Source organism: Musca autumnalis, unplaced genomic scaffold, assembly GCF_047663935.1.
Source record: "Musca autumnalis isolate F117 unplaced genomic scaffold, ASM4766393v1 scaffold_1, whole genome shotgun sequence".
NCBI lineage: Eukaryota > Metazoa > Arthropoda > Insecta > Diptera > Muscidae > Musca > Musca autumnalis.
Genome location: NW_027411644.1, coordinates 142,643,191 through 142,658,991, shown reverse-complemented (window position 1 = coordinate 142,658,991; position 15,801 = coordinate 142,643,191). Strand labels below are relative to the sequence as shown.

At 34.9% G+C, this 15,801-nt stretch overlaps 1 protein-coding gene and 1 long non-coding RNA gene across 3 annotated transcripts in view; one reads left to right on the top strand and one right to left on the bottom strand.

Moving 5' to 3' along the window:
• LOC141387119 (uncharacterized) overlaps window positions 1-15,801 on the top strand; it is a 93,520-nt gene that overhangs the window by 20,845 nt on the left and 56,874 nt on the right. The window lies entirely within an intron of this gene.
• Window positions 962-15,801, bottom strand: part of Zip102B (Zinc/iron regulated transporter-related protein 102B) — a 67,033-nt gene continuing 52,193 nt past the window's right edge. The window contains exon 3 of the mRNA XM_073956266.1: window positions 962-2,339. Coding sequence (XP_073812367.1) covers window positions 1,828-2,339 — 512 coding nt within the window. The 3' untranslated portion in view covers window positions 962-1,827. The remainder of the gene's footprint in view (window positions 2,340-15,801) is intronic.

Here is a 15,801-nt window from a genome sequence, read left to right as displayed (position 1 = left end):
CCATTACCATTAAAAATATTTATCTACTGCTATCAATTACATTATTGTGTCCAAAGCAGAAGATATCACGAAATCTATTCATGCAAATATAAAAAAATACATAGCCCTTCTTTTCAAAAATAAGCCACAAAATGTAGCAATATATATCATGAATGTTGGCATTTCATAAATATTTAAAACATTTTCAGCATAATAATTTGAAGGGCTTGTCATTATTTATACCACTAACCTTCAACGTTTTGTTTACAAAGCCTTCTGACTTAGACACTAACATATATTATGACTATAGCTGCATCCAAAACTACACCTTATTCCAAAGGGAATTTTAATCAGGAAATACCAGGTGCAACTGACCCACAACATATTACCCATAACACAACTGCGATAGCCAATGTATGAATGATAACAGCACAAGTCTACGATGTTATATCAAGAGTAAAATTTCTAGTTTTTCGTTTCCCACAACATTCAATTTATATGACATACATACATACCTATTGCCTTTGAACTTTCTTGTGTTGGATATACCCATTGCAAATATATGACACATACCATACAAACAATTGCGTTTAAACAATTGCATCATCATCTTGAATTATTTCATATTGATTTGATACAATTGAGTTGACCCAATCTACGTTCAGCATGATTTGAGTTTCCTGTGTGAGGATTCAACACAATATTGATATTCCGCAAAGCTATTCATTTGTTTATGGCATGGCAGTGCATTAGCTCAAATTCAAATATTTATTAAAATCAGCGACATTGAAATCCTTCAACGAATCAATTTAATCCAGATTAGCTTCTGTCCATATATTCCATTTCAGGGTCACAAATATAAGGGGATTCCACATACATATGTATATAAATATAATTTTCTCTTGGTATTTAAAATTTCTTCTTTCCGTTTATTGGTTTTTGTGGATCCCACCGCTGCTTTATAAGATCAATAAAATCCTTCTTTATATTCCAACAATCCAAACTAGAATGAATATTTTATTTTTCAATTGTTTTCTAATATCATTATAATTATTTCTAAGGCTTCTATATCAATATATTTATACATTTTCCATGTACATAAATACAGTGCTTACACTAGCTTCAACTTGTTTTTTTTTTTCTGCGCGTAAATTGATTATCATTTACATACCACATCATATATCTGTTAATTACCATTTCATAATTTAACTCATAACTTATACGATATATTTATTATTAATTTGTATTCAATTTACGAGTCGCTGTAACATTGGAGTAGCTATGATGTAATGAAGAATTTTCTAAAAATGAAAGAACATAATTGTTACCAAAATAATTGATCTCAACTTTCTAGATTTAAGATGAATTATATATATGAAATAGCTTTTAGAGTAGCTATGGTATTTAGGTGGATTCTTTGTAATTATATAAATTGGCCTCAAAATTGTGATATGGCTTCAAAGCAAATAAATAAAAGTAAAAATATTAAAATAGATTAAAACACATTATTCATACGAATTTTTAAAATAACGTTGTCTTGTCAAAAATTTGTTTTATTTGGGAATTAGTATGTATAAGGAATGCACCATCACGGTTAACACTTGAAAGAAGTCTTAAATAATTATCACCAAAACATAAAGATAGATATGATATTTAGTCAAGAACAATTTAAAATTATATTAATTATTAAAGTTTTCCTTGTTTAATTGGAAGAATTATTAACAAAAATGAAGTAAATGAGTGGATTTAAGGATATTTCCCAAACCACTCATAGTTCAATAATTCAATTTGTACAAAAACTTTTCTATAGATTCGAACTAATTTTAACACTATTGATGAATCTAATTGTTAGTGCTGATGTCCAAGCGTAATTACCAGAGGCAAAAGAGCTCCACATATCATTATGATAAGTTCACTGTACTTTAACCCCCCAATGGATGATGTAGCATTTTGTTGCGGATTGGATATAGAAATTTCCAAAGGTCTATAATCGTATTGAGATTGCGAGGAGTGTCCATCATGAACACTTTGTGTTAGCTCTGGTAAAACGTGCACCGTAGCAACATAAAGAAACGTTCCAGCAGAAAAGAGCATAGCTATCCCAGTTGCATTTACTGCGTTTAATGTATCTTTCTGCTCTTGTCCAATGCCAAAATAAGTTAATAGTGTTAATAGAGGGGCGGAGAGACAAAATATTCCCAAGTGTTTACGGATTTGGTGGCGCTCAATTTTTTCATGTAGCAAAAAACTTACAAGACCAAAAGCTGCTGGAGCTTTATGTAACATTATAGCAAGAAATACTATAATTTCGACGTCTTGATGACTAGTAGTTGCTGCTGCACCTAATGCAACTCCATCCACTGAAACAAAAAAAATATACACATTCCAAAAATTAATTTTGAATTTCTTATATTAAAATATCACTAATTATTCATTGATTTCGTAAAAATACCATATTGTACTATTATGAATATTTAATAAAAAATTCCTTCGTAGGGTTATAATATTTTGTCACCAAAAATAAGAATTACCTACTATATGGGAGTGGCAATAAATGTATTGCAACGGGAAAAGCAGTACTATAAAACTAATCATTTTTGCAAATTTTTGTTGTCATTATGTAATTTTATGACTTTTGCGGCTAAAAATGGACAAACACTATTGAAAATGATAAAGTTCAATGATAATAAAAGCCATCTTCAGACAGGTAAAAACGCATGAGACCATATTAACAATAAACAATGACGAATTGGCTACAGACAAGTATTGAAAGAATGAATATTTGACTCAATATGTATTGTCGGATAATGGACCAATGTAAAACAGTCCGATCTTGACTTTGAAAACATCAAAATACCTCTGGAAACTACAGGAAAAAAATAGACCCTCAGTGTAGTATCTTGAAACGACCTACACCAGAGCTCTATTTCCTCTCTTAATAGTATTGGAATGACTTCATTTTTACTAAATGGATAGATATTATCCTCTGCCTTTGTATATGTTCGATACATTGGTTACGCCAATGTATATGTTCGATACTTTCGTTTCCCCTTCCCAGCATTCCAATTAACTACGTTAATTGGCCGCTCTTTCTAGCTCTATGGGGAAATCTTCTCTGCACTTCTTCCAGGAGCCTAGTTCGGATTGTAGGAGAGAGTTCGCTCTTTTCAACTACCTCTCCTGGAAAGCTTGATTCGCATAATTCGTATGCAGAGGGTCGCTTTCCAATGCTGCGGTCGTAGTTGATTGTCACGGCCTTATTATCGTTATACTGCCCACCTGCAACTTCACTTGTTATTTCGCTCTTATCGTCAACACACGTACCAAAGGTAAAGTTTTGTTTCTTTGAAACCCAACAACTTTACAACAAAGGTTTGATAAAAAACACAAAAAATTACATACACAAATTGTTTTTATTTCTTTTCTCTTTGGGTTTCTCACACTGGCATCACGCCAACATTTTGATCGAATCGAACCGGATCAATAACCCACATTCGTGTGAAGTTGTTGCTAATTTTGTTTTTTCCCCTATTTCAAAAGGAGAAAAATCAACAAAATCATCATCCCCCCTCATCAGTGCTCATCGTCGCACTTCCACAAACGACATAATTTACTAAACGGTACGTAGTTCAGTTTCTTTTATATTTTTTCGGTTTTAAAAAAGTGACATTTTTATTTCGTTCGCTACGTCGCGTATTGGTCGCCTTACAATTGCCTTAACGCGTGTGTTATAACATAGAAAACATCATACAGTCCAATTATCGTCGCACAATTTGCTAAATAATCGTATTAAAATAACAAAAATAGAAATTATTCCAATCTAATTTCAGCTTAATTTGCATTTTTTCTCATTCTATTGCTTTAATTTGTTTGCTGGTGATCAATTCTGTAGTGCTTGTTTATTATTCCTACCTAATGGCTTACATACAAACATTCCCTTAATCGTCGAATTTGTCAGCCACTAGTGAGAAAAAACAATAACAACACTACTAATCTCCATCGTGCCCTTTTCTTTGCATTTCTAAAAACTACCAACAATTTTCTAATCTCATCTGTCGTTTGGGGTTTTGTCGTGTAATCTCAACGACAAAAATACCCAAAAATTCCAGCATCCTACAAGCTAGCAACAATTTATTTCATTTTTTCCAACTCTCTTGTCGTTAGTTGGTTTGTGTGTGGTATTTAACTACTAACATACGTTGATCGCTCTGCCGACTCGACGCTACTTGTGTTTTATTTTCTTTTATTCGTTTTCGTTGCTGGCTGTCGCACAGTGGCCACAAGTGCAAAAAAAATATTTTTTTTTTTTTTGATTAATTTTTAATAATTTTTTTTTTGTTATTTTTCTCTAATATAATTTCGTGTCGCGAGTCAATATTGATTGTTCGTGATATTTTTCGGATAAAGCACCTTACAATCGGCATTATTGATAATATTTATATATTAAATTCGCATTTTATTCATTTTATTGCAATTATTTATAAATACTTACTTATAAATTCAATTCTCATTTTTTTCGAAATATTTTTTGGAATTAATTCGTTTTTACCACATAGTGTGACGTGCTCCCTGCTGTAGGTAATACACGATTTTATCATTAATTTGTCAAAAACTTGTGTTTTTTTTTCGAAATTTTACCTAAATTTCTCTCGCTTTTCGTTGCTATTGGCCATCGTGCTTATTTCTCTCGATATTTTTCTGCAAATGAGACCAAATGCACCCTACATTCGGTTCTAGTTGACTTTCTGAAGTAGTTAAAACGTATGTTTTTTGAGATTTTTGGAATTTTCTGTCTATACTTCTTGGGTTTTTCTTGTCTCAAATCTTGTCGGTCATTCCTGTCACACAATTCATTCGTGCTTCTGACAATGTTGTCAAATTCATTGCTGGTTTTAATCTGATTAGGCCAGAAAATCACACCTTTTTCAATCTTGAGATTCGTATCACGGAACTTCAAGATTTGTGGAAGAAAGTGAAGGATACTTATGATAAGTATCTGGATCATCTTATTTCCGTAGAGGGTATTAGTTCAAATGACATTTATTCGGCTGATGCAAAATATCAAACCACTTGCGAAAGCTATGTCTCTTGTTTGTGGGCAATTAATGAAAAATAGCAGGAGCTTAAGTCTGTAAAGTCTCCCCCTGCTTCCCTATCTGCCTTGCTCGTTAGTACTTCTCAAAACAGTCCATCTCAACATAGTCAACATTTCGATTCTGCGATTCGTGGATCTAACATTGGTCAACCACCAGCTTCTAATGGTGGCAATATCTCTATTCATCGTTCAATTCCTCCGCATTTGTCGAATACTGCTCTTCCAGATGTCCAAAACTCTTCGGACATTTCTATTGCTAATTGGAGTTTACCTCCATATGTTTCAAATAACATGAATCATCTCCATTTACCACCATGTGACATTGAAGATGGGTGCCACCGTGGTGCAATGGTATGCACACCCGCCTTGCACACATAAGGACGTGGGTTCGATTCCCCGTCCATGCAACATCAAAACACTTTTCAACGGTGGCAAAATACCCCTCAGTAATGTAGGCGACATTTCCTGAGTATTTCAGCCATGTAAAACTTCTCTACAAAAGTGGTGTCTTAGACACGCCGTTCGGACTCGGCAATAAGCTGTAGGTCCCATATCATTGAGCTAAAATGAATCGGGATGCACTCATTGATATGAGAGAAGTCTCCCTTGTCCCTTATGGGATGTTTGTGGAACAATTATTATATTACATTGAAGATTTCCATGGTGACTTCTTATCGTGGCCCACTTTCCGGGACCTTTTTTCGGCCATGTTTATTAATTACGCTGGGCAAAGTGACATTGAAAGGCTTTGTCACTTGGTGCAAACAACAAAAAGTCGTTAAAGGATACGTATGATAATAAATGTATTCAGGTCCATAACCACCTCAAGCTCCTAATTGCGTTCTTGTCCTAAATTTAGGGCGCTGTCATGTAAAAAAAGATTTGAAGCTGCTAAAAAGCAGGGGTGTTGTCTCAATTGCCTTTCAGTGGGACATTCAGTCAAAGACTGCTCTAGTACCCACAACTGTAATATTTGCAAAGGTCGCCATCATACACTGTTGCATAGGGCTTCTTCATCTCCTTCACCTAGCCATCCTCCACAAGTAGATGGAAACATAGCTTCTACCTCCACCGGCGTTAATCCTAGAGCCATGAACAGTCAAGTGTTCCATACATCCCAAAATCGGAATGTCTTGCTAGGTACTGCGATAGTCAACATTGTTCATTTAGGAGTTCCGTATCCTGCTCGGGCTCTTATAGACCCAGTTTCAGAAGCTTCTTTTATTACTGAACGTTTGCAAAAGCGCCTTAAATTGCCCACCCAGTCAATCACTGCTATTGTTCGCTTCGCATTGGTTCTCGTTTCGATTCCTCCTTAATTGTAGAAACTTGTGCGTTTGTTCTTCCAAACATTTCCAGAAGCCTTCCCTCATGTCCCCTCAATTCAAACATCACTTCTCGATTGCCTAATATTAGTTTAGCCGATGATCGTCTTTTTGATTCACGACCTGTCGATTTATTGTTGGGGGCAGATTTGCATCCATAGATTTTGCGGGAAGGGACGCAAAGAAACATTCTGGCTTCCATGTTAGCCCAAAACACGATATTTGGCTGGATTCTGACTGCCCCCATGCCTTCTTCCTCAGTCCAGGTCTTTACGACTGTGTTGAATATAGCTGAGGATGAATCTCTCAACGAAACACTACTCCGGTCACCATCGGACATGTTTCGTGAGAGGAATTATCGTACCACTACCGTGCGAGATTCGGAGGGTCGTTACGTAGTAACGCTTCCCTTTAAATCCGGATTTCCGCAAACATTGCAACTGGGATATTCTTGTAGAAACGTTTCGAAACAGTTTTGTCGGCAGAAAATCCTCTTCTTCGAAGACCTCGGTAAAAAAAAATCGCCTATGTTACTTACCCCCCAAATCCAATTCCAATTCACTCGCTTTCTACCCTCCACATCATCCTGTCATTAACCTTGACAAATCGACCACAAAACTTCTTGTAGTATTCTATTTTTTTCAACAATTCGTCCAAGGGTATTAGTTTGAATGATCTTCTTCCAACTATTCAGGTAGATGTAGTTCTATAGGTAGCGTCGATCCCAAGCATTTTCCTTTCCAAATCATTTTGCGTAGACCTTTTCCTTCCGAACCTATCTCAAATTTAAGTTGCAAACGGTCACATGTGGGATACACTGCGCGCCTTTCCTCGTCATTCGTACACCTTGTTAATTAGCAGATGACACTCAGTCTCATTATTCACTCGAAACTCACATTATTCATCGATGGATGTATCACAAACTTTTATTCTCTAGATACTTTCGAAATAAAAGCGACCAAACTCCGTATAGTAATTCTGGCCCAACAATTATATTTTGCTGCGGAACATAAGTTTATTAGACCAGTTTACATTGCCTTCTAAAAGCTCACTCTCTTCACTAAACCCTCGTTTGGACTAAGACCCTCGTTTGCGTCTTAATAAAAGCCTTGTTAAGTTTCCAACACCGTCCTACACTGAGCGCCACCCGATTTTATCTCCGTATTGTTGTCGATTTGTTCGTCTTCTTGCAGAATTCACGCTATTTCCATTCATGGTGGAAATCAGTTAATGTTTCCTATACTTCGTATCGCATATTGGGATCCTCTTGATATGATATGAAGACATTTACGGGTAAAGCGTGTCGAATTACGTACAAAGGTTACGTACTTGTCTTCACCTGTTTTTTAACTAAAGCAGTTCACTTAGAAGCCACATCTGACCTGTCTGCTGCTTCACTTCTGGCATCTTTCGGTTTTATTGTCATCGTGGTTGCCCTAGGACATTGTTTTCTAATAAAGGGACCATTTCGTCGGAATTTCTCGTGTCATTGAAAATTCATTCAAGATCTACGAATATCTTCGCACAACGAACAATCAATATCCTTCCAATGTCGTGTAAAATGCAAAATCGCGCGTCATGGCTCATCCTTGTTTACCCACCTCACAATATACTTTGTTTTCCTGTGTTATTTCAGTCGCAGTACATCCCTAAATTGAAAAAAATCATGCTAGTCGAATTAAGTAAAATTTTAATTACACTTAAAATGCTCAATAGAAACTGAACTACGACACCTCTCACTTGCAACATACTCTACTACCAACTCTAGTTTAAGTTTGCTCGCGAATTAGTCTAACCCTGTTGCCTTGCAGATAGCGCGTCAAGGTGGGCGGCAAATGTATATGTTCGATACATTGGTTACGCCAATGTATATGTTCGATACTTTGGTTCCCCTTCCCAGCATTCCAATTAACTACGTTAATTGGCCGCTCTTTCGAGCTCTATGGGGAAATCTTCTCTGGACTTCTTCCAGGAGCCTTATTCGCCTAGCTTTATTCGCATATTTCGGATGCAGAGGGGCGCTTTCCAATGCTGGGGTCGTAGTTGATTGTCACGGCCTTATTATCGTTATACTGCCCACTTGCAACTTCACTTGTTATTTCGCTCTTGTCGTCAACACACGTACTAAAGGTAAAGTTTTGTTTCTTTGAAACCCACCAACTTTACAACAAAGATTTGAAAATAAACATACAACAAAATTACATACACAAATTGTTTTTATTTCTTTTCTTTTTGGGTTTCTCACACTGGTATCACGCCAACAGCCTTCATAATAAATCCCAAAAAGTGCGTCAAATCTAATAAAACCCATCAAATATGGAAATTATACCCCTTCTGGAAAAGCTGGAATACCAAATTTTTGGGTAGTATATTCGTTACCAAGCAAAAAACCAGTAAGGAAAGGATCAAAGTCGGGCGGGGCCGACTATATGATACCCTACACCACTGTGAATATGTAAAATATAAATCGGAGCTATATCCAGATCTAAACCGATTTTGATATAATTTGACACATTTATTTCTAGACTGAATTCAGTCACACATTCCAAATTTCATCGAAATCGGAAATATATAGCGTGTTTGGTACAGAAAATACGTGAAATCGGCCGAAAATATATATGGGAGCTATATCCAAATCTGAACCGATTTCTATATAATTTGGCACACTTATTTCTATACCAAATTCAGTCAAACATTCCAAATTTCATTAAAATCGGACATATATAGCGTGTGTGTTACAGAAAATACGTGAAATCGGCCGAAAATATATATGGGGGCTATACCAAAACTTGGACCGATATAGCCCATCTTCGAACTTGATCTTCCGACGGCTAAAAAAATGGTATTCCCCAATTTTCAGCGAAATCGGTCAACAAATGCGACCTGTATGTTGCGAACGGACGGACGGACGGACGGACGGACGGACATGCATAAATCGACTCAGAAAGTGATTCTATGTATATCCCTAGAAGGAACTATGGGTCTATCTCGCTTCCTTTTGTATGTTACATACAAATGCACTAACACATAATACCCCTTACCACATAGTGGTGTAGGGTATAAATATGCGAAATCGGGTTCATGGATATAATAATAATCGGGAAGACAACCCAACTGACAGCATTAGGAAATATTTAATAGTCATTATTCCGAAAGTCAGTAAAAGGGATCCAGAAAGCTCGAATAAGTTCAACTACCACCATTTTAAAGGCCAGATCATGACATATTAATCTTACTTGTGTAAGTTGCTGATGTAATATAACAAAACTAAACTGATAAATACCTCGGTCCAATATCCTGATATCAACACTAATAAAATTTTTGCGTCCAGTTCAAGAGAAAACCTCGAAAAAGATCCTCCAACGAAGGATCAAGATTTACTAAAAATTGGGGAACCAGTACCCTTAGAGTGTTACATGACGAGCCGTATTTTTTGGTTTACTAAGCTCAAATGAATATTCAAAGTGGATAGACAACTCATTAAGGAACTCAACTTTGGTAATTCTCCAAGAAATCATAGATTTGGTAATTTTTGGAAATCATTTATTGTCACCTCCATGTAATAGACAATTCTTATTTTTGACCGTATTTGTTATAAATCGCTAACAAACTTTACATGTTTTGACGGAACAATGTTTAGATGATCAAGAGCAAGAGATTTGTACAAAAAAAACGTATAGTTTTTACATAATTTGTTGCCATAAACGAACAATTAATATGTAATTTTCTACAATTTTGTTTTTTTGCAATACAATTGTTATAATTATTTAATTTAATTATTGAACCATGCAAAATTTAGTTTCGAACCCAATGCCATAGTCCACATACAGCACAGCGAATTAAAATCGACACACATTTTACTAAGTGGTTCCTCACTGAATAGCATGTGCGCTAAAAATTTGTGTATATCATGATTTCACTGGTTCTTTTGCATGAGTACAAATGAAACCGAGAAAGATCCTGGGGGTTACTCTGTATTGCGATTCGTAAGAAAAATTGTACCGGATTAAATAATTGGTACTCTCTAATTCGTTTTCGTATCTCCTTTCGCAACCAATTTACGCAAATCTAGCATCACCGCACTCTGTAAAACAAAATCGTATGTCAAAATCGTGCGTTAAGCGCAAATATCTTGCGCTAACAAAATAGCAAACGCAAAGGAAATGAAACATGTACGTAAGCACAATTTAATGCTTATATTTATTATGTTTATTCTTTTAGGAAAAGGTCAAAAATGTTACATACTCTGCAACGGCAGTTCAAAACCTTGGTAGATTTTATGATCCAACACTAACATATCACCATAGCGTTTATACTGTGCTTTATTTTTCTCTTGAAGTATGGCTTTTCATTCCTGGCCGGTCGAATTATTTGTATATGAGTGCCATCAACTACCCCAAACACCCCAGGAAAACCACTCTTTTTTATTTCAATTTCCTCTTCCGCAGTTACCTCAAATTGTATGTGCTTGTATTTACTCAATCACCTCGCAAACTTCTTTTAAGCAACGCGACATAGATTGCTGTGATAATACTAAAATATGGTCTTGGCCAATTTGGTGTTAATAACCACCTAGCCCAAGCAATTTCAAAGGAGCGGCCACTTTTATTGGAGTTGGAATTGCAGTGGATCTATTTAGAACGATGAGGTCGTCATTAACAGCGTTTATTACAAGCATAAACGCATATTTATTGGGACGAAAATTTTGTATGAATCTGTGAAAATGAAATGTTTGAAAAAATTGTGCGCAAAATTTGTAGTTCTATTTTCTTATCCGTGGTCATTTAGGGAGAGAATATTAATTAATATAATAATATGTTCAATTTCGTCCTCAAACCATAACGCCTCGAAACCATAGTTATTTATTTTTCGTTAATAAATGTTTAAAAGTTTTAAAAACATACGTACCTTTTAAACATGTTTAAAATGTTTTTATTTAAAATTTTTAGACATTTCGTTTTTTCATTCTTCGTTATTGTTTACTTTGTGGTGCCAGTGTTGCCTTATTTTGGATTTATTTTGCGAAAGCGTTTGCGTTAGTGATACAGAGTACCAAATTGTACTCTTATCGCATACTGTTGATACGCATCTGTCTTTGGATACAGCGAATAAATCTCTTTCAATATTTATGCATATTTTGATGTTTCACTCAGCGGTCAAAGTGTGCCGCCAGTTGCATCACACAATGCAAAAAACCTTAAAGTGGGTAAAAATCGCGCAATTTGCATACGATTTTGATGCGAATCCGGTTTCAGTAGCACCCATCAAAAATACGTCTATATACACATATTTCAAATAAATTCTTCAAGAACCGCGGATGTGCCTCCACATTCTATTTTTGGTAAAAAACCCATATTACTCGCGAATCTCTGTAATTTATGACACGCGTTTTCGCACATATTATAATCGCGTATAAAGGATTCCATTTATGTAAAAAATTTTAAAGAAAATCGCGGTTTAGTACGCGAATTTGTCAAAATAAATTTTTGCTGATTTTCCTATTTTCGGGGTATCTGTATCCGCGGTTTTAGTGGATGGAATCGATCGCGGATGGGCTCATTAGATCCTTCGCGTAAAAAAAAACTAAATTCACGCGGGGTACAAAGGAAATTGAATGGCACTTGTAAATTTTAAACGCAAAAAATAGGTTTTTTAAAAAAATGCACGCGTCAAATATTGGCCTTTAGACTCCAATTACTAGGATGCTGTAAGGAGCACACTCTTGAGATATGCATTAAACGACGTAAAATCACGAGTTTTATAATCCTATTATGAGTTTTGAGTATTATCTTGTTGCGCGTACGAATTTTTAAAACAATTCAAAAAACCCCGAAATTCCGGCTTCAAAATGTCAGCATCAATTTTAGGTGGATGCAGTGGATATATCGAAAAATGATACACTAGTATCATTGCCCATGAAGTATTCTTTGAGTCTTTCTTTGGGCATATGTCTATAAAATGTAAGGTTAAGCCAGAAATCGGAGGGGAGCATAAAAAACTTGCTGGCTTCAGCCCATTTTTACCTATTTTTCAACATTGATGCCAACACAGCTTCCACGTAAATTAATTTTAATGGTCGACCTTATGGGATTCCTCCTAAAACACTTCATTTTAAAAAATGTATATCATACTCTATATATAATATTTTAATAGTTCTGAATGGGTGAAACTCGGATTCATCGATTGTAAAACATTTTTGTTTTTCGCCATATATATAATGGGCAGAGGTATACAGTGGTGGCCAATACATTTGCAACAAAATTGCACGTTTTAGGAAATTTTATTTAAAATATTTTTTTTAAGTAAAATTAAGTATTTTTTGCAATTATTTATAGTTCGTTGTCTCAAATATAAGAATATAAAAAGTTTTGACACGTTATACAACAAAAAATTGAAAAAATATGAAAATAGGTAACACACCTTAAAATTTAATGGTCAAAACATATGCAACTGAACCAAATCCGATGCAAACATCTTCAATATATTGTAAAATATAATTTTTTTGTATGATTCAAATCATTTGTATTTGTGTTGTGAAAATTAAAAGTGAATAAAATTTTGAAACTGATATCAGTCATACGTACTTCTTCGGGGGAGTGGCGGGTCGTACGGGAGAAGCATGGATATGGGTCCAAGGGTCAAAATTTTCGAAACTAATGGAAATTTCTTCACTTTTCAGTTGTAAATTTAATAAAATTCAACGTTTAGAGTGCAGCTGCATCATTTATTTGCAAAAGCCAGAAGTTTGGGTCTTGAAAAACATATGATCGTAGGGATTTGGTCCATATCAGAATGATGGATACTGATGTGTTGAAGTTATAACGGGCAGCATCATTGGAAATTTTGGATTCTATAAACTTTAAAAGTTTTAGAAAGCTCATCAAATGATAACTAAACACAAAAATTGAGTATATAGATACTTACGGAAAAACCGAGAGGAGCCCTTAAACTTCACTTTATCCCAATTTTGTGTGGGAGGTACCCGAACCCGATCTATATCTGGAAGGAATAATACGATGTGCAAAGTTTGGACTAAATCGATTGCTACAGACAAATTTTGAACTTTTGCGGGGGAGGTACTCGAAGGAGTGGACCGATATGGCCAATGTTCGAACTTAAACTAAGTTTAGACAAAATATTTCGATACCCAAAATTTCGTCCGAATCGGTTAATCCGTTCGAGAGTTATCGTGCGCACCAGCCAGCCAGACAGACAGACAGACGGGCAGATATGGCTAAATCGACTCCAAATTGTCTGAAACGAATTTCGTCCAAACATACTTGAGTTCTAAAACCGTTATTTCGATAAGGCACATTTTTGGTCGTATCAAAGTGTATATACCCTTTCTAGCCTAAAGGCTGAGGGTATAATCAACTAATAACACCTTAAAGTAGATTTTCGTAACGCTACACAACATTTAAGATTTCATGATTTTTGGTCAAGTTGGCCCCCCCAAAATGAAATCCTGCGTACGCCCCTGAGTCTGTTTTATGTTTGTGGGAATTTAATGAATAATAATAATAATGGGCATTATTGTTAAACAAATAAATAAAAATAAAAAAATCACCACAAGTAGCAGGAAAACCACCAACTTGGCCACCTGTTCCGCACAGTGTTGCCGCAGTGGACAAAAAACGAAAAATGTGATGTTCACTTATATATATATATATATATATATATATAGTATAGTCTCGATAATCCGGACACTCATTAATCCGGACAACGCGGTAATCTGGACACTAGAATTTTTTACATTGTAGACTCGGTAATCCGGACATCTCATATTTTTCGTACCTCGATAATCCGGACATCAATATTTTTTCCTATCTTGAACATTAGATTTTTATTTATTTATTTGACGTTTAGTTCTTAGCAATAGGTGCATAAATAAGAAAAATTGAGTTTTTTAAAATTTTTCGGTCCACATCTCGTCTTTCTGGCTAGCCACTTTTGACTCAGTTATACCGTCAATATGGAATTAATTATTTGAATCAGTCGAATGATTTTCTACCCTTCAACCATCGATGGATGACTATGATAAGCAACAGTATTTTAAACCTAACGCTAAGTACCCTAGTTCCTTTAAAAAGCGATGTTGGGTGTTCCTTTCCTCTAAAGGAATTAGTTTATTAGGCCTCCGATTAGTGAAAAAGTCCCTTGGAACTGTGTAATGTATTTCAATGATATTATACCTAGACATTTTTAAAACATTTAAAGCGTTGGGATTAAATAGATTAGTTTTAAGATTTATATTTTTTAGATTCTCAAATTAATTTTTTGAGTTACCGACAAAAATCCGTAAAAATAAAAAGCAAAATGATAAATGAAAAGTTTATATAAAATTTGACAGCACTCTTGCATAGGGAAACTTAACGACCACTTTTTGGTCGCTACTTACTGAAAAAAATTATAAGCAAAAAAATTATAAACAATTTTATGTTAACGATTTCTTTCGGTAACGCAAAAAAAAATAGAGAATCGCATTTCTTGTATAGAAATGTCAATAAACTATTATTATTATTTTCAATCTTTGATATACCGGCAAAGTCACCGGAAACTATGGCTTGATGTATTGTATTTTTGTAATTATACCACCAATAGATTTAAATTCCATTGTCTAATACCCCACTGGGTTGGTTTGGGTTTCAAATGTCAATTCGATAGGGCAAACGTCAAATAAATCTTAGTGAAGTGGGTTAACCCTGCAAAAATTATGTTTAAAATGTTCAAGACTACAATAAAATTACAAAAAAGTCACATTTGATAGCTTAGTGAGTCCAAAACAGAGCAATTATGGTAAAGATAACTCAAATTTCTACCTTTCCATTCCAAAAATTAATATTTTATCTCGTGAAAGTCAATGCAAATCGATGGGTTCCACCCAGTTTCGTTAGCTGTGGACATCTATAAGTCCAAAAAATTAAGAAAATCCCACCGCCGAACGTTCCATGTCACCATCAAGTCCTTGGAATTTCAAAAGGTTCTAAGACATTTAATGTGAAGAAACAACTTAGCGATAGGGGAAGGCAGACGTTAATTTTTTCGAAAGAAATGGGTTTAATTTTGATGAATATAGTGTTCACACATTTTGTTACTCATAGTATATGCTCTGTTCCAGAACCTGCAAGAAGCTACAATTTTTTACTGCGATAACATTTTTTCCTTTATGTTATCGGAAAAAATAGTAAAAAAATAGTAGATTCTTGCAGTACTGGAACAGACCTATAAGTACTGAAAAAATATTTCTTATCCGTTACTTTATAAATTGTTTCTACCGATTTCTTCATATGAATATTTTGTGGAGCTCTGAGCATCGATTTTCATCAAATTCCAAGACCCTAAAACATTTTTTTGCACATTTTTTGTTGGCAATCAACACTCACGGTCTTTATTTATAATTAT